This window comes from Sminthopsis crassicaudata, chromosome 3 (genome assembly GCF_048593235.1).
Source record: "Sminthopsis crassicaudata isolate SCR6 chromosome 3, ASM4859323v1, whole genome shotgun sequence".
Lineage (NCBI taxonomy): Eukaryota > Metazoa > Chordata > Mammalia > Dasyuromorphia > Dasyuridae > Sminthopsis > Sminthopsis crassicaudata.
The window spans coordinates 441,895,227-441,919,080 of record NC_133619.1 but is presented as its reverse complement, the minus strand read 5'-3'; the positions used below and the strand labels follow the sequence as shown (position 1 = coordinate 441,919,080).

The following is a 23,854-nucleotide window of genomic DNA, read 5'->3' as shown; positions in this document are numbered from 1 at the left end:
GAATTAAAGTAGCTTTTTGCCCATTGTGAAGCATATTGGAAGAAAAATCAATCAGATTTAAAGAAGACCTAAAGCAGTTAGCAATTGAGAGAGCACTTGGGTTGGCAAAAATTGAGTGATATGCTTAAGATTGGTGCCTAAAATATTTCCATCAGTCAATCATATTATAAGAGAAGCTTTATTATATATTTTAATTCTAGATTTTAATTTCTATTCTGGAAAATAGGAAGTTCCTTTGAACAGCATTTTGGGCCAAAGAGAAAAGGTATTGTGCCTACTGGTGGTATTGCAGTGATTAACAAGTCCTGTTTCTTGTTAATTCTGATGTTGTAAATAAAATTGGGAGAGAAATTAATTTCAAGATTCACTAGAACAGAGGAAAATTGATGTTTGAAGTAAATGAAAATTGAAAAAAATAATTAGCAAAACATTTTATTTAAGTTGGTATTTAGAACTCAAACTTAGCTATTGAACTTTTAAGTTATGGAAATATTTCTTATAACAAAAATTGGGAACCTTCAGTCAATAAACTAACATATTAAGCACCTCTCTGGTACTAGGTCCTATACTGGCTTCTGGGGGGTACAAAAGGCAAAAACAAAAGAGTTCTTGTTTTAAAGGAGTTCATATTCTATCAGCATATATAAAATACAAAATATAGGCCAAATACATACAAGATAATTTGATGGGGAAAGAGGATCAGGTAAAAAGCCTTGTAAAGGAGGTGTTGCTTAAATCAAATCCAGAAAGAAACGAGATTTTAAGGGAGTGTATTCTGGGTAATAAGGGGACAGCCTATACAAAATTAAGATGATAGAAAATGGAATGTTCTGTATGGAGTCAACAAGAATAATTTTTAAAAGATTGAAAGTGTAGAAGAAGCCAAGTTTTGAAGAATTTTAGATACTTAACAAGAATTTGTAATTCATACTAGTGGGAATATGAAACTATTGAAATTTATTAAATCAAATGAGATGAAATTATCAGTTCTGAACATTAGAAAAATCACCTTGGTGATTGTATAAGTGATGAATTAGTGCTAGGGAGACCAAACAGGAAATTTGTAGTAATCCAGATGAGAGCTGATGAGAATTTAAAAATAGTATTTTGGGCTGCTTTAAGAGAGAGGTAATCCTGTTGGCAGCACCAACAGAAAAATCTGAAATGAATCTAAAAATAACAAATTTAAAAGAATTTATTAGGAATTTATATACCAAGCACTACACTAAGAACTGAGAATACCAATAGAGACAAATCTATGCTAGCACAGAGCTTACTTTCTAAGAAGGAAGAAAAAAGGCTTATGGGAAATGGTGGCCAGGAAAGGGTAAAACTCTTAGGAATGTTGAGTAGAGCCCTAAGGCAGTTCTTTCTGATAATGTCCTTTCCAGATGATCTGACCATGCCTCTAGCTATCATTTTGTGTAGCTCTTTTTCTTTCTCTCTTCTCAGTTAAGTCTGAGAAATAAACATTTATTTTTGATTCCTCTACTTAACTCTCTGCTGTCTGACTTATAGCTTCACCTTCAATTTTAAAGACTGTCTGCAAAGTTAACAAGAAGATTTCTCCTTCTTTTAAAATTTTGAACTTAAAACTAGTGGTTTCTTAATTTCCAAAACTAATGGCTTTTTCTTAGTCCTCATCCTTTTTAGCCTCTCTGTAGGCTTTAATGCTGTCACTGTCATCCTATATCCTCTTTTTAGGTTCTTGTGACATTGCTTTCATCTGCTGCTTCTCCTGCCTCTGACTCAACTACTCATTTTAGACGATTCCTAGCTCTATAAGTTCTCCTGGTCTCTCCTAAGCTCCACTCCATATCATCAGTTATCTTTTGGACATCTGAAATTGGATGTTCTCTAGGGATATAGAGCTCCACATGTCCAAAATATATCTCATCTTTCTTCCCCAACTTTCTTTTGCTTTCTTTCCTTTTACTGCTAAGGATACTATCAACTTCCAGGCACAACCTTGATTCCTCACTTTGTTCACTTTGTATATCCAGCCTCTTATCAAGTCTTGTCACTTCTGCCTTCACAACCATCTTGTGTATAGTTCCTTTCTCTCCACTCAGCCTCTATGCAAGTACAGGTTCTCATCCCCCTTTACCTGGGATATTGCAAATTTCCAAACTCAGTTCTTTCCTAAAGTCTAGATCTGACTATATCACATACCTTCAACTTCTCTTTTGGAAATGTAGTGTTTTGAAGTTGTATAAACTGCTATTTTTGGAAAAACGTATTTTCTTTTGAATGAACTATGAATCTATTTTTATAGGGTTTCGTTGTTGTTGTTTTTAATCAACATTACTTCACATTTACTGTTATGCCACAGTTCCCTTTTATTGTCTTGCCTCAGTTTCCCTGAATTATTTTGCCTCAGTTCCTAATTGTTCTGCCTCAATCCCCCTGATTGCAACACCACCTTTTCTTCCTAATCATCAGGATGTTTGATCCAGATAAGGAGAAAGACCTTCTATCTTAGACATCATGACCCCAGACCTTCCCTACTTATCAGAATGTCTGGTGCCTCCCCCTACCCTGTCAGAACCTGACTGATAGCCAGTTCCCACTCTCAGTGTTCTGACTCCACCCCTGCCTCATTCTCCACATCCATATATATTTCAGGGAAACTTACATTAGCTGCTGGATGCTTTGAGACATCAGTACTGGGGGCAACATGCCCCCAGCACAATCTCTCTCAAATATAATATTAAAAACTCTAATCTCTATCTTGCCTCAGTTTCTCCAGCATTATATACTAGTATATTATAGTTCACAACTATATCTTATATCTGAGTCATCAATCTTTTTATTTAAATTTTTTATTCTTAATTTAAACATCCAGAAAGAAATCCAGAACTCAAAAAAAGATTGTTTATGAAACCACAACTCTCCGTGTCACAACACTTGCTTGTTTGTACTTCCTTCTAGGTTTTGTTGTTGTTTGGGGAAAATTTTTGTACATTTGCAGAAATGTTTCTGTGGCCTCTTTTTTGGGGAAGGCATTACTGTTGCTAAGCCTACTCTCCCCACCCACCCAAAAAAAATCCACAAGGAGAGAGGGAAAAAATAAATCCTTATAACAAATGAATATAGTCAAGCACAGTCTATACATTGGATATGTCCAAATATAGATGTCTCTTTTTTTACCTTGAATGCATTACTTTTCTGTTAAGAGAGGATAAGATGCTTTATTATCAGTTCTTTGGAAACATGATTCATCATTACATTGATCTGTTCCTGTCTTTCAGATTCACTTTTCTTTACTGTGTTATATGTGTTAAGTTGTTCTTATGATTATGCTCACTTCACCCCACATCGGTTCTTACCCAGGATTCTCTGTAATTGTCTCATCATTTTTTTATTGTGAAATAATATTTTCTTACATTCATGTATCATACTTTTTCAGCCATTCATCAATTGGCATTTTCTGTACCTATAGTAGCCATCTATGGTTGTTTTTTTTCTCCTGTGTTTGCTTATTTTAGCAGCTTTTAGTGTGATCAAGTTCTATTTCCCAGATACGGACAGTTATTCCCCAACCTCTTTTTAGTGTTATTTTCTGTACCCTGTCCCGGGCTGTCCTCTCCAGTCCTATACCACAGCTAGAGCCCCCATTCTTGCTGTCGGGTAGATGAACTCTGGCAGCTGCAAACCATATCTGCTCCTCTTCTCCTCTGTTCACCTGCCAGGGCCAAATGGGTCCTGGCCCCTCTGCCACTGCTCTCACCTAGTGTGTGTTGGCTCCTCCTCTCCCACAGATACAGCCCAGCTGTGTTTGGTGTCCCCTTACTATGGAAGGTCTTCTTTCTTCTCCTTCAACTGTCAGACCCCAACTTTGTCCATGAGGTGAAAGTTTCTAAGACTGAGGCCACCTGCCAACCTCAGCTGCTCCTGAGGCTTGTTTGTTATTTTGGCCTGGACTTGATTGCTCTCCCCTCAGGCTGAACCTCTGCCCCTGGAGGTCTGGTCTTTCCTGTGATTTTCTTTAATTATTTTAGGAAAACAACTGCTATATCCAGACTTATTTCTGCTGATTTGCATTCCCTCTGAGGCTATGTTCTGCCTTTTTCTGTGGAGGAAATTTATAGATTCAAAAGGTTTTCTGACAACTACAACAACCCATTCCTGCTTCAAACTTCAACCCTATTTATTGTCTGTAAAACTTAGTTTCTGCACGTCTTTTATGTCTTGCATTATTTTTCCATTTCTAAATGGATATTTAAATCTTAATCAAATCCTAAATAGATTATGATATTTCTCATTAAAAAAAAAATGAATTCCTCCAATTAGTCAGGAACCTTGTCTTACATCCCCTTTGGTCTTTTCTGTACCAAACTTGTAAATTCAATTTTATTCAATGAAATAAATCTTCATCAAATACCTATAATGTAGAAAGCCATCTTAATGACCAAAAAATAGGTTGCCTGATCATAATGCTGGTGCTTTCTCTCCTTGCCCCCATCCCCCATAATATGCCAATTTTAAAATTATTTCTCTGTTCAAATTTCACATGATGCTATGTCTGCAGCTGGATTAGACAGAAGAGAGTATGCACAGAGAGGGTCTATGCAGAAGCTAAAGTTATTCAGGAATTGAGACTTGAATCAGGGAAAGGGTCTCAGCATTTAGTAGAGGAAAAAGATGATTGACACAATGCCAACTATTAGCAGACCAGATGGTCATTTATTTCCCCTATTTAGATAAAAATTTAATGAAACAACATATATCTCACACAAGTACAAATTTAACTCTTACTCATCGTTTATCAGAAATCTTTCTCTGATAATTTCAGCATTTGGATTTTATGTGGCACTTTGTTTATCCCTCTTATGTACTTAAGAAGAGACATCAAAAGTGTAAAGAATATGGAGTCAGGAGACTGATTAATATCCTGGCTCCAACACTTGTTTGTTGTCACTTATTGAGCCTCAGGATAATAGAAAAAGCTCTTGACTTGTGGTCAGGAAAACTCTTCAAGTCCTGCCTCCTGTTTATTAGCTAAATGATCATGCACATAATTCCCTTTACATCTCTGAATCTCTATTTCTTCATCTGTAAAATGTTGAGAATAACTATTAATGACTAACTTCACAAAGTAGTTGGAGGAAAGGATTTTGAAAGTTTTCAAATACACCAGAAGTATGAAATAACTACTTGGTTTTTTAATGCTTAATTATTTGGTATGTCTACTAGATTCTTAGTGTATGATGTGTTCTCTATACTATAGGTATTTGATGAACATTTATTTCATTGAATCAAATTCAACTCATCACAAGTTTGGTGCAGAAGAGACCACAGGAAATATAAGATAAGATTCCTGCCTAGTTGAGGGATTAGTTTTTGAATGAGACATATCATAAAGTCATAGTTTTAGAGATAGAAGAGTAATAATGCATGACATAAAAGATGTGCAGAAACTGAGAATTTTACAGATAGTAAATAGGGTCAAAGTTTAAAACAGGCATTGGTTGTTGTAGTTGATGATCTCAAAGGGACATAGTTAAGATAGGGAGAACAGAACAGAAAGGAACAATTATTGCTTATCTGATTTCATTATCCTAAACCAATTGAAATTGATGACAATTAAGTGAAAATTAGTCTACTAAATTATTGATTTTATTTATAATCACTTAAATATTTCTATCAATATTTTATCTTTGTAGGTACAAGAAAATTCACCAGGGCATAGAGCTGGACTAGAGCCCTTCTTTGATTTTATTGTTTCTATCAACGGTTCAAGATTAGTAAGTTCAATTTTTGTTTTTTGTTTTCTTTTTCTACTTACATTTTTGTAGTTTTTTGAAAGTAAAAGTTTTAAGGCTATTTGACATTTATACTTAACACTTTTTTTAAAAACTTGAGTGCTTTTGCTTTTTGGAAATTTCTTATTGACAAATAATGTGTGCTTTTAAACATTCTCAGATAAATACTTATTTTCCTTAACATCTTGATTTATTGATAGATGAGTAATTTAATTAGAAGCAAATAAGAAAGATTTTTCAAAGAGAATATAATTAAAAATCACTTGTTGCAAATTGCTTTTCATTTATGTACACATTGGAAATTCCAATTTTAAGATTGTTGTATAATCATGGTAATGTTAGTTCTTATTACCTGTTGGTCCTCAACTTACTTTTTTCTAAAGAAGGTTGGGTTTTGTTTTTTTTGTTTGTTTGTTTTGTTTTGTTTTGGTTTTTTGGTCTATTGTTTATTAGATGTGTTCATTTCTCTGGTAAGATATTTAAATTTTGTTTTTATTTCTTTCTTTTCTTCCGATCCCTATTAGCATAGGTATATTCAAAGAAGAAGTTAGCTTTTGAAAAACAAACTTATATTCCTATAGAAAAAATCCATTTTTTCAAAATAGGTATTTTTCTAGATTAAAATAGTTACAGGACTATTCATTGGCTTTCTAAGCTCCTTTTTCCTCTTATCTCTTAAAGTCTCTTCCCATCCTGTTCCCCAGCAAGATAATCCTCAGATTACATTGTGGAATGGTACATATCATAATTTAGTCAATAAAAAATGTTAAATTTGAGGTGGATGCTTACTTGGAAACAGGAATGGTGCTCAATTTTTTTTTTTTAATTTTTTTTAACATTTTGCTACCTGATAATAGGGGAGAAATGAAATATTAAAAGATATTGTTATTGGGTTTTCTGTACTTTCCTAAGCTTTTTGCAAATAGGTAAATAAATATTTATCTTTTTTCTTATTTGTTGTTTCTACATTTTAAATCTTGAAATGTTTTTTGTAGTGCTACATGATAAATAAGAAAATTGGTCAAAAATTTAGAATTTTATAAAGAAAAAGTACTTTTTTTTTTTTAAAATTCACAGAATAAAGACAATGATACTCTCAAAGATCTGCTAAAAGCCAATGTTGAAAAGCCTGTAAAAATGCTTGTCTACAGTAGCAAAACACTGGAACTAAGAGAAACATCAGTCACCCCCAGTAACATGTGGGGTGGTCAAGGTTTGCTTGGAGTGAGCATTCGTTTCTGCAGCTTTGACGGGGCTAATGAAAATGTCTGGCATGTATTGGTAAGTATTGTTTGTGAACTGTTACAGCCAAGCTATATTTTATACATATGATTTATAGGTTTAGAAGAAGTTATACTTTCCTCTAAGTATAAAATAAAAGCAAGCTTCTTTAGGAATATGCACAATATTTATTAAAAGTTATAGAAATTTTGAAGTTTATATAATTCTAAAGCTATCCTCTACTAAAACTGGATTGTTGTATTTAAAAAGTTTTTTACACTTTTTTTTTTCCATTTCGTAAGAAGATTTATGAATTATAAAATGTGGGAGATTATGAAATTTAAACATAATGTGTATTGTTTTATTTTGTTCATACTAGGAAGTGGAGTCAAATTCTCCTGCAGCATTGGCTGGTCTTAGACCTTATAGTGATTATATCATTGGAGCAGATACTGTTATGAATGAGGTAATATAATGTATTCCTTTACTTTTGTCATATTTTCCTGCTTATATTTGGCTTCAGAATTACAGTACTTCATATTTGTCATCCAGAAACTGAATTTTGGACATTCCTAAGGAAGTGTCCAAAGGAAGGGCCATCTCCACACCACAATAACACAATATAATTTAGTGGCGGATTCTTTTAACAATTTGAGTATAAAGGAGTATTATTGTGGCAGTGGAAAAAGGATACCACTAAGGAGATTGGTTCTGGGGCTACTGCTTGGACTGATATTTCTGAGCTAAGACCAACGACTAAGGAGAAAAATTCTTTGCCAGATCTGGGGAAAACAGAAATAAAGAAGTTAAATTAGAGTTGGGAATTAGGATGGCAGCATGTGATAAATAGGAAAAAGAAGTAAGAAAAAAGAAAAATTTAATAAGGCACAAGGCCCTTGCCTTGTGGGATGGAGAGAGTGAAAATATGCAGTACTTTCCACATGCTCTTATATGGCTACAGTGATACCTTCTGAAAACCACTTCCTTTCAAACTTTTCCAAAACTACAATTATCCCTCTCCAAAATCATGCCTAAATGTTTGTTATAAAACCCAACTTCTCTAAATTTGGAAGGTAAAGTTGCTTAAGCCACAGAGGTATCATTTAACAAATTATTGTTCAAGGGAGCACTGGCCTACAATTGGGTGCACACCATATTGTGTACTCTTCCTAGAAAATCACTGACAAACTGGAAATACTTGATGTCTATTTGATGGTGTGTTGCAATGTAGTAGTATAAAAACAAATGTATCCTATACATTCTTTTTCAGTCTGAAGATCTGTTTAGCCTTATTGAAACACATGAAGCAAAACCATTAAAACTTTATGTGTACAACACAGACACTGATAACTGTCGAGAAGTGATTATTACACCAAATTCTGCATGGGGTGGAGAAGGCAGGTAAGGTCAATTGAGAGCAAAAATTATGACTATTTAAACTTTAACAAATTATTTCATTATAGAGAGATTCTAATATATCTTGAATGAAAGACAGAAATGAAGATGTAACATACATAATTTTGCCCAAACTAGAACTCTGTAAAAATAAATAAGTAGATAAATAAAGATTAAAAAGTAATACTTGTATGCTATTTCTAGAGATTGGCTCTTTTAATTATGAAAGAACACATAGTGAATTTAAGGCTTTCTTTTCATTCCAAACCATTGGGTAACAGGCTATGATTATAGTTTAGTACATAATTGGCAGCATTTCAAAAGCAAGGAACCTTGTTCTGACATGACTGGGGAAAAAGTGGCAAAGAGTGGGCACATGGCATCCTGGCATACATTAGCAGTAGTAGAACCAGAGCTAGCTATAGCCTGAAAAGAAAGAACCCTTTTCCCCATCCCTTCTGCTCTCCCTCTTCCCAATAAAGGCATTTTTTCCATACTTTTGAAATCCAGATAATTAGAATTCCAACTAGCTTCCTCTTTTAATTCACAAGAAGCCTTTAAAAATGTCTATATTCTGATAAGGTTATCAGTCACTCATACTTAAGTGCAAATTACCTTAATTAGATTTTTTGGGGGAAGTTTAATTTTGGAGTGCATGGTACCTAGGCAGAATAACTAAATGTAGGGAATTTCTTACTTGTTGGGGAGGGAGGAGTTTTGAGCAACCAAAAAGATGGATTACGGTTATTTGGTATCTAGCGATCAGAAAGCATAGTTGTCATAAATTGTGAGGGTTCTGCAGGGGGAGACTACAAATTTCACAGTTTAGTTTAAAAGTACTCGGGTTCCCTTTAAAAGACCAATGGGCATTGGCTCTTCTTTTTGAAAATAAGGAGTCCAATGTGGCTCTCTTCAACTATGAGATGATTCAAGCCAGTTCCAATTGTCCAGTAATGAAGAGAGCCATCTACACCCAGAAAGAGAACTTTGGGAATTGAGTGTGGACCACAATATAACATTCTCAGTCTTTCTTATTATTGTTTGCTTGCATTTTTGGTTTCCTTCTCAGGTTGGATTTTTTGTTTGTTTGTTTGTTTTCATTCCTAGAGCTGATTTTTCTTGTGCAGCAAGATAACTATATAAATATATATACATATATTGGATTTAATATATTTTACATGTATTGGACTACTTGCCATCTAGGGGAGGGGCTGGGGGGAGAAGGGGAAATTTGGAACAGAAGATTTTGCAAGGGTCAATATAGAAAAAATTACCCATGCATATGTTTTGTAAATCAAAAGATATAATAATAATTTAAAAAAAAAAAAAAAGAAAAAAGAAGTAGTCCAAGAAGGAATAACCTTGAAGTTCCACCTTCTCATTTTCTTTTAGAGAATCCTAGATGACTAGCTGAGAGGAGGCTCAGTGGGGCAAATAGAGAAAAGAAACTTGACTTCATTTTCTAGAATGTGCTATACTTCTGCTTACTGGGATAATCTAAGATTTGAAATAGAGCCTACTCTGTAGCCTATTCTCTTTTCCCTTCCCCTCTTTATGTACAGTACTACCTCGTTCCACTTAAGAAATTCATTCCCTCTTTTTCCATTCCTGCTTGCTGAATTAATGAGTGCTAAAATATACAGGAACTTGGGAAAGGTTTGCAAAAATGGGCCCAGTTTAGGGACAAGGAAATGTGTATAAACATAGCTTAGGAGGAGCATTAGAAGATATTAATATAAACCTGGCCTGCTGCTATATTTTCATCCAGATTTTGTTGTCATTGTCTCTTTCTAGGACATTAGGACATCAGTGAGTAGTGGTTCTAAGTGGTACTAGGGAGACTCCAGAAACCATACTATCATAGTGGCAGCAGCCATTCCACTGCACTTCCAGTGAGACCTCTGTGCTTACTTCTTTTGAGTGAATTTTTTTCTAATTATTCTTTCCTTTGAAGGGAATACACATGTAGAACCTGCTGTGTGCCAGGCTTCACAAGTATTTTGTTTGATTCTCACAACAGTAGTGAGGAAACTGAGGCACACAGGAATTAAGTGACTTGTCCGGGATCACATAGCTAATAAGTATCTGAGGCTAGATTTAAATTCTGATCTTCCTGACCCTAGGGCCAGCACTCTTCCCACTGCACCACTTTGAGATTTTTATATAGGAGAATTGGTTTGAATTGAACACATTTTCTTGTTAAGGAATTAGATTATATAAGACCCTTCCCTTTTTTAATTTTTTCTTCTCCTTCATATTGCTCATAGATGTGAATACTGAAATAGGCTCATAGAATTTAGAGTTATAAGGTATCTTAGAAATTACCCAGTCTTAACCCCCCATGTTTTACAGATGCACAGCTGAAGCTCACAAAGGTTGAGGGTCTTCTCTCACCTATGGTCTTGTCAGCAGTGAGTGGGAGGGATGACCTGTAAATGCCCACTCACTAACTCCAGGGATCTTTCCACCACTTCATGCTACTTGTAGGGATGTTGATATCTTAAAATTTCATGTGACCCAGTACAGAAAAAATATTGCCTCATGGCACCCTCAGCATAGAAGTCAAAGTGCTCACAATTAAAAATGTTTTGCAGGTGCCATGCTCCCATTTCTTTAATTTTTAAAATGAGACAATCATCAGATAGCAAGCATATTTAAGCCAAATTGTGACTGACCTTCAGTACTACCTTTGAAAATGTCATGTTTCTAAAGCCTAGGATGTGGCATTGGATATGGCTATTTACATCGAATACCTACACGACCATTTGAGGAAGGAAAGAAAATTTCTCTTCCAGGACAGATGACTAATACCCCTGTGACTCCCCTCAAAGATGGTTTTACAGAGGTAAGATACTTGCTTCACTGACTTAATTTATTCTTTGAAAAAAAAATTTTTTGTGAATGCCTTTGGTTTTTATATCAGTAATTCCTGGACATAACCCTCCTCCTACTCTCTCCCCACCTCCTTCCTCCTGCCTATTGAATCCTTCCTTATAATAATGAAAATGTTCAACAAAACCAACCAACACGGTCATGACATATGGCTACATAAATTCCCTGCCTTTGTAGCAATTCATCTCTCTACCAAGAGGAAGAAGATAGGTTTCATTATCTGTTCTCTGAACCCTAGCTTGTTTATTATCATTTCCCTGTATAGTTTCATAGATGATTCAGCCAATGTAGAATTTTTCTTTTTCAGTTTTTGACCTCCTTTGGTCCAGTTGTAGGATTACTGGATCAAAAAAGACAAGCAGTTTAGTGATTTTTTTTTTTCAAAATTAATTTTTACCTGGAATTAAAAAAGGCTTTTTAGTTGGACATGTGTATTAAATAAATAATTCAGCTTAAGCTCTCCTTCTCCCCCCCCCCCCCCAAAAGAGAGAGTGTTAAATGAGAGCTTCTGTGCTACTTCGTGTCACTAGTGGCATGTTTTAATATACAGTTTGACTATACCTTTTATTACTTCTATGCCCCCTAAAACTTAGGATCAATTCAGGTATATTATCAATCCCCCCTAAGAATGTATCTTCTGTTCCCAAGTACTTTCAGCCCTAGAGACAGAACTTAGGCAGAGCATGTGTGTATCCTGAGCAGAGTTGAAGCACTTTATCCCCTGTAAATCCCTATCTTTGGGGCTTCTCTGTAACACATGTTAATGGTGAGGGCCTTTTCTGCCTTGCTTATATGTCAGACTAATCTTATATTCTTTTTTGATAGGATTAAAAATTAATAATGATAAACAATCAGGGAAAATTTTATAAACTCAGTATATCTGAGTTTATCCATGCTACCTTTGAGACAAATTTCTGGAATTGATGATAATATAATTAGGTGGATTGTTAGGTGATTGAATAGTAATACCCAGTGAATGTTTATTGATTAGGGAATTATGCTTTTGAAGGGGTAGGCTCAGTGGTTTGCTAAAGGCTATGTCACAAATCTTCTTTGATATTTTTGCCCATTGGATGAAAACACAGATGGTCTGTTTTTCAAATCTGAGGGTAACAATAAGCTGGAAAGAATATATGCATTATATGACATCAGAATCCAAAATGCTGAATTTTAATAGGAGTAAAGCTAATATAGTTTTTTTTGTTTGTTTTTAAAATCATCTCCATAATCATATGGTAGAAAAATATCATAAGAAAATTCATATTGGAAAAAATGTCTTTCAGGCCAAAAATTCTTGGAAAGGACATAACTTCCTATTCAGTACAAGTATAGACCAGTCTAGACCCCAGCTTCTTAAACTGAGGTCACAACCAGTCTTGTAATTAAATTTGGACATCATGAAATTAAGATCTATTATCAATAAATGTTTAATTTGTATACCTATTTTCTATACCCAGAAATTGGGGCCACATAAAAATTTTTCAGGCTAAAAGAGGTTACAACTGTTTGCATTTTTGTCTTTCTTCCCAAGTTATTTTTACCTTCTGAATACAATTCTTCCTGTGCAAGACATATGTTGTATCTAGGATACACTATAACATATTTAACATGTTTGGGACTGCCTACCATTTAGGGGAGGGGGTGGAGGGAAGAGGGGAAAATTCAGAACAGAAGTGAGTACAAGAGATAATGTTGTAAAAAATTATCCATGCATATGTACTGTCCAAAAAAAAATTGTAATTATAAAATTAATTTTTAAAAAATACCAAAAAAAAATAAAATAAAATAAAAGAGGTTACAAGTAGGAAAACCTGGTCTAGACAGCATTTTTAACTTCACCAGAAATTCAGTGGAGCAAAATACAAAGGCACTACTTGTTTTATTGTTTAAATTTTTAAAATTCTGAATATAAAGCAAATTTAAAAAATATTTCTACATTCAAAAAAAAAAGAAAAATAATAAAGTATCTTTGCTGACTGCAAATTCAGTATGAGTGAACAATGTGATGTGAAATGTCAAAAAAAAAAAATGAACCTAGGTTTCATCAATAGAATTAGAACATCTAGCATAAAACAAATATTGAGAAAATTTGCCAACTGGATCCTGGGTAAGGGCAGAAGGACAACCAAGTTGGTGAGGGGATTTAAAACCATGTCATATAAGGAACTATCACAGGAACTGATGCTAGTTTGGGGAGTAGAGATAAGATATTATATAATATATGTCCTTAATGTTTGCTTGGAAAAGAAAATTTACTGCTTCTGTGGGCTACTAAAGGGCAGAGATATGAGGACCTAGAGGGAGTAGATTTCAACTTATATATGGAAAAACTTTCTAACCAAGTTATATAGAAATTAAATGAAAAAAACACTGAGAAGCAATAAGATTTGGGCCAACTGCACCTGTTCTTATCACAAAATTAAAACACACATCCTTCTTTGTTAATACTGTTGAACACAAACAGTATAAATATCATTCTATCAGTTGCAATAACTCTGTTAAACATTTTTAAACTGGTTTCAAGAAAAATGTTCCTTAAATAAATTTGATTGTTTGATATATGTTTGTCCAAATGAAAAGTGTCATGGTTTAAAAAAAAAAAAATTAAATGAAGTGCTTTATGAGTTATCTCTCACTGGGTAGCTCCCCATCAGTAGAACTGTTCATATAGAGGTTAGGCATAAATTTGTAAAAAGGGATTCCTGCCTGGGTTATTATTGGGTTAGCTAATCTTTTAGGCTCCTTTCATCTCTGATTCTGTAATTCTAGTACCAACCAGAGGGGTGAATTTATAACAAGACAAGGTGTTTAAAGATAAAGAAATATGTCTTAGAAGGATGAATGAGATTTAAGAAGAATATAAAAAGAATACTGAAACTAAAAATATAAATTGGGAGGAAGGGAAATTGTCATGAGCTGAGGTGTGCTTACAGTGTTATAGTTGACTAAAATGGAAGGTTTAGAGTGACTGAAGGTTACTCAAAAATCAAGGTAAGAAGGGCTGGTATGATTGTTTTGAATGAGGGATGAGAATAGCTAAATATGGGATGCCCAAATGGTGTCTAATAGGGTAGTCAGTGTCACTACCTCTGGTATGGGTCATAATGGCAATTTCTGGGGCCAGAGCATATGATTGAAAATTTTTGTTTCCCGTTTATTATGTGTTCTAAATGTTTTTCTTTGAAATACACCAAAGTAAAACATCTAAGTAATTTTTACCTTGGTTTTTGGTAAGGTCCAGTTGTCATCAGTGAATCCTTCACCTATATCACCACCTGGAACCACAGGCATCGAACAAGGTCTGTCAGGGCTTTCTATTAGCTCAACTCCTTCAACTGTCAGCAATGTTCTCAGTACAGGTAAAAAGAAATTTTTTTTCCTTTATAATTTGTTTGCTCTTGGCCAGTTTCCAAGGGTAGCTTGTCTCCCTATTTCTTCTCCAGTCCACAAGACAAATGGCCTATGTTTATGTTCCACCATTCAACAACAAACAAGGAGTTTAAATTGTCATATAGAGGCCATTGGGTCTAAGACTATAAACTCTAGAGGCCAAGGAATCAACACTCAATTAACCACAGATAGAACATCTAGAGGCCCTGATCATGTTTAAACTGCTCTTCCTTTATGATGGTGGCAAACATCTTTGACAATCTAACTTGATTTTGGTGATTGAAGGACCAGTAATGTCTGTAGATATATCTTCCAAGGAATCTTTTAATCTCCTAACATTTGCATCAGCTCTGACACCTTGTTAGAAGAAATTCCACAGTTGTGGATCACATGACCCAGCACCATGGAGTATTAGTCATGTTCTGCCAACCACTTTAACTCTCCATTCAAAAAAGCAATTATGCACCAGATGTATAATAATTATAAACATTCCAGTGCAAAAAGAAAGGCCCACAACAAGGTAAAATCCCCATAAATTAGCTATCAGAAACCTAATATTTAGAGCTCTCTTCCCCCACCAGGTTTTATATACTCTCGTATGAGCACCAGCTAATTCACAGATTTGGGCAGAGGCTTGTCTTGGGAATCCCCCCCATTGCTACAGAGATTATTTTTAAAAAAACCATCCCTCAAGCAGCATGTATGCTGACTCTGCCAAGCTATTTGTAGCTGTAGTGAAGTGGGTACTTTCTTTTGGTTATGACTTCACTGTTGGGTAGAGCTGCAATGATAATGCTAAAGGGCAGAGGTATAAGGACCTAGAGGGAGTAGATTTCAGCTCTAAAAAAAAGCTACAGCTCCTAAAGCTGCAGCCACTCTGCTTAAAACACTCTCACTCCTAACTCTATTAAAAAAAAAAAAAAAAAAAAAAAAAAGTGAAAACAGTAATTCATTCCAGATTGAAAAAGAAGAAAGCCAAGGGTTGAGAGGGGAATGTTACCAATGTTGGCAGGTGCTCCAGCAGGCCAAAACCAGCTTGGTCACCCTCCTCCAGGAGTTATCCCAGCGAGGGACCCTAATTTCCCCCCTGTTCACAAGAGGGGTGACCAAAGCATCCTTGCAGCCCAACCTTAGGGGGTTAGATGCATTGGCTTTCAAAGTCCCTTCCAATGTTTCAGCAGCCAAGTAGGAGAGGGAACTTGAAAGTGAGTAACAGAAGAATACAAAGAGAAAGCACAAGCATCCAGGATTTCAAAGGAAAACCTTCAGTAAAAGTTGAGAGTTCATGCAAATGTATCAGAAGAGAGGATCAATTATAAAAATCAGAAAAGGAGACTGCTCACCTTCTTGACAAATAAATTAAGACAATAAGAAGAAATTCCAGAGTGGTTAAAAAGTAGAAATAAATAAAAGAAAAAATTGATGCAACAATGTTTAAAAAAAAAAAAAAATTAAATGTATTCTGTGCAGTGCAAAGTGACTGACCTTGAAGACAAGTTGTATAGAGACAACTTAAGAAACATAGGTCTACCAGAAAAACCAGAATACCATAATGCAAAAAATGATATATGGGAATTGCCCAAAACTTCTAAATACAGAATACAGACAACAAAGCAGCATTTGGGAGAAAACACCCAAATTCATGCTTCAAACTCCAAACTATATAGTGGTTAAATTGTGTGCTTTCTATTATACACAATAAATTTTGCAAGAGGCCGGTAGAAAGATTTTTTGACATAAAGAATAGGAAATTAAGATACTACAGAATTATTCTTTAGCTCTATAACAGTTTTCAGAGAGAAATAGAATAGAATGTTCCTGAAAAGCCAAGGAGCTCCAGCTGCATCCTAAAATAATATGCCCTGCAGATCTTAGCCTAATCATCATTTTTTTCAAAAAAGAAGCATCTCTCAGTAAAAAAGAGGCATCGCTAAAATAAAAACTACAGACATGAGAAGAAAATCTGCAAAACTATGTTTTGCTCTGTTGAATCAAATGATTTTTTTTCTCATCAACAAACACAAATCTTGTAGTCTTTTATACTTTTGTATATCAGCTTTTAAAAAAAATCATTTATAGTATATTTCTTTGTGTGGGAATATTATGCTTTGCAGAATGAATTGAACAAATACAGTCCCCTAAAACCATGTTTTAAAACAGCCATTCCTGAAGTATAGTCCAGGCCTTCATGGATCCTCAAAACTTTTTCAGGAGTTGATGAACATGTTTATAATAATGCCAAAAAATTTATTTGCCCGTTAAAATATTCTCCCTTTTTACAACAACATACCTTGAGGCTGGTTTTTCTTCTTATACCTCAATTGAAACATTGAACATGGAAATACATCCGAGAATACAATTGACTCCTATTAACCTGAATGTTAAAAAGGTTTGTTTAAATATGCATTTTTTGTTGTTTTAGAAAATAAAACAGGTTCATAAAAACCTGTCGTTTATTAACATGTATTGAGTTATTTCTAAAGGAATCAATGATGATCAATTTTAATTTCTGATATGGAAACATAATAGATGGAATACATGTAAATAAAAATTTTGGGGTATTCAGTAATTTTTAAGAGTAGAGAGGGGTCCTGAAACTCAAAAGTATCAGAACTGTTTGAAATATTTACTCCCTTTCTGATTCATTAACTAAATCCTTGGTTAAAATTCAGTTAAACATTAGTTTCCACCCATAACTCATCCTGCTACTATTCATTTTATCTCAATATGTGTGCATGAGTTAAAATTTGTCATTGAGAAGTCAAATGAATTACCAGCTCTCATCTCTTTCCCATCTATGTAATTTTATCTATTAAGTAGTTCCTTAAAGCTTGTATTTTATTTTTCAAGACTATCCCTTGCATGGTTAAGACTATTTCTTCTGCTGATTCTTTTTTTGAGACTTCCAAGGAACTTGCCATGATCTTTTTCTCTTAAAAGGTATTATGTATAGTGAAAACAGTGCTGGACCTGGAGTTAATAAGACCTGGGTTCAAACCCTACTACTGATGACCATAGGCATTGAAACTTCTCTGAGCCTCCATGTTTCCTCTTTATCTATAAAATGGAATGGTGCCTCTGAGGATCACTGTTGTTATTCTTCATAACCCCATTTGGGGTTTTCTTGGCAACCCCAAGAAATGATACGCCCTGCAGATCTGAAGTGGATTGCCATTTCCTTCTCCATCTTAGTTTACAGATGAGGATACTGAAGCAATCAGGGTTAAGTGACTTGCCTAGGGTCCCACAGCTAAATTGTCTGAGATCAGATTTGCGTTCAGGAAGATTAATCTTCTTGACTTCAGGTATGGGGCTCTATCTACCATGCCAACTAGATGCCCTCTAAGGATCAGATTAAATAATGTTATATGGAGGATTCTGTAAGCTTTTAACAGCAAGGCAGCTATTTTTGTTAATTAAAAAAAGTTTTATTTTTTTGGGTAGCCATATTGATAACTTTATTTTTCCAAAAAATATTTGCAGATCAATTAATTTGTTACTTTATCTCATTCTAAGAATGTAAAGATATGCAACCTATATTACAGTGTTTTTGAGACAGATTTTGGTTTACATAGTTATATCTTGAAAAATCTATGAAGCACAAAGTATTATAACACATTGATTTTATTGGTTAAATAAATTTATTTGAAATAAAAATGTAACCTTGGTATATTTTAGGTGTACCAACAGTACCATTATTGCCACCAAAAGTTAACCAGTCCATCAGTTCAGTGCCACCAGTCAATCCAGCAGCTACGTTGCCAGGTAATTTTAAAAGTACAGTATATTTTGGAGAGCAACATTTTTGACATAGAATAATAGTAACTAATATTTTGTAATAATGCAGGGTAAATTTTTCTTTTCACGTCTTGGGATAGGTGATTAACCCTATTTTCCAGTTGAGGTTATAGGTGCAAAAAAGGTTAGAGTACATAGCAAATTAGCAAATTAAAGATTGGAACCTGGTCTTTTAACCAGTTACCTCATATTCTTTCTATTAAATCAGTCAATGTGAGCCAGTAAAGAAAAAAAAAAATTTACAATAAGAATGGTAATTCTTTTTTTTTTCCATGAATATAAGATTTTTTTTTAACCAAAAAGCAAAACAAAAACAAAACCCTAACTTAATTATGGCACTGCAAATCATCCATTAATTTGAAGTTAATATCTATTCCAAAATTATTCTGCCTTTACATTTTTCACAGTTGTAATACAGATTAGTTCTGTTACAGATCCATGAGTAATCCTTGTGGTAGATTTTGTTCTCAGTGTTGTGATCCTTTAAAATGGCATATAATACCACTCCTACCATATTCTTATTTCTAATCATGCCGATCTGCTATCTTCCACTCCCAATGTTGGACATTGGAATTCTTCCAAATTTCTTCTTATTAAGCGCCATGGGCGCTGCTGCAAGAGCCCCTCTGCCCATCGCTAGGCTAGTCCTCAGGAAACAGACCTGTCTGTTAAAGGGGCTGCCCTCAATGTGTCCAGTGTGGTGGATTCCACCAGACCTTTTTAACACTGTTTTGGCAGCAGCTCTCATCAGTCCAGAGTCACTAATTGTGACTTCAGAGATCTAACATAGAATTAGTGCCTTCCCCCTCCTAGTCAGGCAGCTAGTGGAAATAAATGGCCCTCATGGCCAGTAAGGACCGGATTTTATTGGTGGACCTGGTTCTGTTTTTTGCTTCACTTTCATGTTTTATTACTAGGAAGGGTTTTTATTTTGGATGGGGCAGGGTCATTGGGAATTGGCAAGGCGGCTTTTTTAAAGGCTTCTGTAAAACTAAAATCTAGCATCCCTCCCATGCTATCATGAGCCATCGCTGGCATGTGCTTCTGTGGAGAGCTTATGGGAATAAGGGCCTGACCACCCTTTTGTTGTGCTTGGTAGCTTGTTGCAGGTAAAATGACTTGGTTTTTTCGGGGGGGATGCTTCTTTCAGGTCTGGTGCCTTTGCCAGCAGGATTGCCCAACCTAACAAATCTCTCCAATCTCAACCTGCCGGCACCACAGTTAATTCCAGGAGCTGGGTTACCAGAAGTTATGCACCCTGGTATGTACTGAATCTGTACTAAATCATTTTAGAAATATTTCCTCCTCCGCCTACTCCCTCCCTCCCAGAATCTCTAGAGCCAAGAAAGAGTCAAGGTCCTCATCTTAGTTTTTTCCTTAAAAGCAACTCATTTCAATCTGCTTTAGCTACATTAGGAACAGGCTATAAAATTTTACAGTTTTCCTCTGACATCAGTGCTTTGAGGGGCTTTTCCACCCACTCTTCCCCAAATAGGAGAGAAAGAAGACAGTATAAGAAAAATACCAGGACCTTCTTGATCTTGAGTAAAGGTATTTCACCTTTTTTCTTTATGTTTCTTCCACCTCAAGCATTACTATTACATACCTATTTTAAACATGAGAAATGTAGTTGTTTATGCCAATTAATTACAATAAGAGAGTATTGGCTAGCCTAGTGGAGGTAAATTAACTACCTACAGGAACTTTTTTTTGCCAGCAAATGGATAATGGTTTCTTTTTTAAAACATAGTCTAGATTTCAGCATTTAAGCTTACTTCAGATATTTATAATTGAGAGTAGCAGGCATATAACACATTATCTACTTTCTTGTCCTTTTTAATTACAAAATATGACTTTCTTTTTAACTTAACATAAATATCCTTAAATTTTGCTTTCTGCTTGTAGGATATTTCAGGAGAATTTACGTGATATTAAAGTCCTTTTATGCTTTTTATATGTCATAACTTAAGAGGTAGATTTGAGAGAGTTTTGTCTCATGGTTGGTGTGGATTTCAGTCCTAGTAGCCAATAATTTATCTCCTGGTAAATAAAAGCCAAGTTTTTCATTGGTCAGTTGTGCTGAAATAAAACATGTGCAGGCAAATTATTATCATGAATATACTTGTTAATTTGTTTGCACATTACTTCTATTGTGCTTACAGCCTAATTTAAAAGTTTGCAAGAATTTGATGACTGATATAATGTCTCAGTTTTCTTATCTTAAAATAGGAAAAAATAAAAGGGGCAGGGGATAGCTAGGCGGTGCAGTGGATAAGAACACCAGCCCTGAAGTCAGGAGGACCTGAGTTCAAATGTGATTTCAGACACTTAACACTTCCTAGCTGTGTGACTGTGGGCAAGTCATTTAACCCCAATTGCCTAAGCAAAAAAAAAAAAAAAAAAAAAAAATTGAAAAAAGGAATTAAGGGCTTTTCCAGCCCAAAGGCCTTATGCTCCTCTGATGCTTCTGTGTATTTGGAATGAATATTCTGATAGAATTGCAATACTTTGCTGAAGGATATAAATATTGAAAGTGTTCACTCAGCAGCATCATTGCATTTTTGAGAACCATGTACTGTAACCCATTCAGATGGATACTTTCTCTACTTCTTCATCCTTCTGATTGTCTTTCAAGGAGTAACCAAATTATCTGAGTTTCAAAATGACTGTGTAATTTTGGTTATATGGTGGTAAAACGCACAAAAAAAATGGTTCAATTGTTTTTGTATTTCAATTATAAAGACATTTTAAAATCTAATTATGTTGCATAAATGTGTTTGTCATTTTCTGTTTTTAGCCATATCTTAATTAATGTTGTTCTATGACATATCAATGCCAAATATTCTTCACATAGAATCCCTGGCAAATGGAAAATGGCTCCCATAATAGACTGGGAGGTAAATTCTTGGTTTGGGGATGGAAGAACTGAAATCCATACCAGTTACAAGGAAAAAATGGAGCTTTTCATTGCCAGGATGATAAAGAGACAGACTCTCCCTGTCAGATCTACCTAAAATTACTGAGGTTTTAAAAAAACCTAAGGACTTTACTGACCATTAGGTATGAAAGACCATCCATTCTAAGATCATCCAGGTCTGATCATAGGATCAGACTATCACTTAGTTAATAGGATTTTTTTGGCCAGAGCAATTCACAAAGACCATCTGTCAAGGGATAGAGGTTTGTGAATTTTGAATTCTTTGAAATATTGGCCTATTTCTTTTAATTCTGAGACATAATGCCAGCAGCTTGTGATCTCAGAGTTCCAACATGACTTTACCTAGTTCTCAGTCTTAATTGGGTGTTAACTTAAATGCTTCTGTTTGATTACTGGTGTTGAATAAGTAAGTGGCTTAGGTTTGAGTTTTTTATTTCCTCCTTCCTGTCTTATTAGGCAATAGGGAAAACTCTGGCTTATTACAAAAATATGTTCCTAGGCCATGATGTTTAGCTAAAAATAAACATAACCTGTGGTTTTGTTGTGTTACAATTGATTCTGTATCTACTTACTCTATTCTGTGTTCTTGAATTGTGCTCAGGAATTTGGCTTTTTCTTTTGGTTTAAGATAAAATTAAAAGAGAAATTCTCCCCTACCATTAGCCCTTAGGATATCTCTAGGACATGTGTTATCTTTAACTTGGTTCCCCTCCCCCAAGATATTATATATCTCTGCCTTTACTTGTCCTTGTATACTTATAATTAGTAGAGTTTTTATGACTATGAAGGAGACAAGTCTGGTAGTTTTAATCCTCTGGAAAAGATTGCAAAATGGCAGATGGGTCCCATCAAACAGTTAACATTCTTTAATTGTCACAGAGGGGCAGTGATTGGCTGAATGTGAATGCCAGGCCACCTTTCTTGTTAGAGCCCACACTTAAGTGTTCCCACTCCTGCCTTGCACCCTATCCCTTCTTTGTTGTGTGTTGGTAAAGAGGGTCCCCTCTTGGGGGTTGTTGGCTGTACCGAGGTGGTCACTGATCTGCCCTAACAGTCACACATGCCTCACTCAACCTTATTAAACTTACTTGAGATTTTACTGTAAGCCATCCTTGGGTTTGTTTTTGTTTTTCACTTCAGGTTTGCCACCTCTTCCTTCCTTGCCTCCTTTAAACCTGTCTGGAATAACACCGCTGTCCATGCCATCAGAATTTCTCCCCTCGTTCCCTTTGGTCCCAGAGGTTTCTTCTGCAACGCCTGAGCTGCTGTCCTCCCTTCCTCCAGTAGTGAGCCTACCTTCTGATTCAGCATCTGCTGCAAGAGTAGAACAGACCTCTTCACTCCCCTCAGATGCTCCTCCCTCCACTTCAAAGGCTGCAGCTACTGTTGAAGACATAGCAAACGAGCCCATCCCGACTAGTGAAAAGCCAGTTTCTACTGTAACAGATACAAGTGTTTCAGAGTCACCTTAACTTGAAACCATTCCTTGGGATTGGCTTGGTATATTTATTTAGCCACAGGAGCGTGTTTGGAAATGCAAACTATCATTAATTTCATACTAGTTTGTACTGTATCTGTAGGAGTCCTGTAAATAATTCTAAGGGTAAAGATAAAAAAGAAGATATAGGCTTTCTATACTGCAAAGTTGGGGTGGGGGGCAAGGTTCACCAGAAAGTGCTTGTATTTTAAGGTAACACAGGCTCCCACTGCCACCCTTGGAGAGGCTAGGACTATAGCCTGTTGGACCTTCTGCCAGCTCCTTCTATAAGAAAATGGAACCTTTTATGCATAATCTTTACCTGCAATGTTTCTTGTACTTTGTAAACAGTTTGCAGGAATGCAAACCATCTCACACACATTGGGGGGGAAGAGGTTCTACTTTTGATCTTTGTGAGTCACATCTATTTTAACATTTGCAAAAGATCTTCCAACTAAAGATGTTTGTTAAAGTAACAGAACGTGCACTGTTAATTGAGCATATTTTTATTCAGCCTATACACAGATCTTTGTTTTGAGCTCGCTCGTAAAATTACTCCACATTTTGTAACTGCAGCTGTGTTGCTTGATGCGTTTGCTGTAAAATGGCATTTGAAAGGAGATGTTGTATAGTTTTAAACCAGAAGGTGGCACTTTGTGGCTACTTGTAAAATAATAGCTATACTGGGAAAACATAGATACAGCAGCAATAAATTACTGTAATTTTACTTTTCTTCCTGTGTGTTACATTCCAGTACCAGTCATGCTATGTGTGCCTTAGACATGATTTTGTATCAAGGTAAAGGTCTCCCATCTTATTGAGATTTTTGCCTATTCTTTGGGGTTTTCAGGGTGGTTAATAAGATTGACTTCTTGAAAAATGTAAATTCTGCTGAATAGACTTTCATAAAAGACAGCTCAATGACGAACAGTCTTATAATCCCATGCCAAAGAAGCCAGTCTTCCATCTTTCTCTTGC

The 23,854-nt window shown here is 35.2% G+C and overlaps 1 protein-coding gene across 2 annotated transcripts in view; it reads left to right on the top strand.

Moving 5' to 3' along the window:
- Positions 1–23,603, top strand: part of GORASP2 (golgi reassembly stacking protein 2) — a 42,911-nt gene extending 19,308 nt beyond the window's left edge. Inside the window, exons 2-10 of one of the 2 annotated variants that reach the window (XM_074303147.1) lie at positions 5,667–5,747; positions 6,843–7,046; positions 7,366–7,452; positions 8,257–8,387; positions 11,094–11,226; positions 14,509–14,632; positions 18,342–18,428; positions 19,612–19,722; positions 22,540–23,603. In XM_074303147.1, coding sequence (XP_074159248.1) covers positions 5,667–5,747; positions 6,843–7,046; positions 7,366–7,452; positions 8,257–8,387; positions 11,094–11,226; positions 14,509–14,632; positions 18,342–18,428; positions 19,612–19,722; positions 22,540–22,871 — 1,290 coding nt within the window. In that variant the 3' untranslated portion in view covers positions 22,872–23,603. Of the gene's footprint in view, positions 1–5,666; positions 5,795–6,816; positions 7,047–7,365; positions 7,453–8,256; positions 8,388–11,093; positions 11,227–14,508; positions 14,633–18,341; positions 18,429–19,611; positions 19,723–22,539 lie in introns of both variants that reach the window. The other variant, XM_074303148.1, reaches the window with a different exon arrangement.
- The last annotated feature ends 251 nt before the right edge of the window (positions 23,604–23,854 follow it).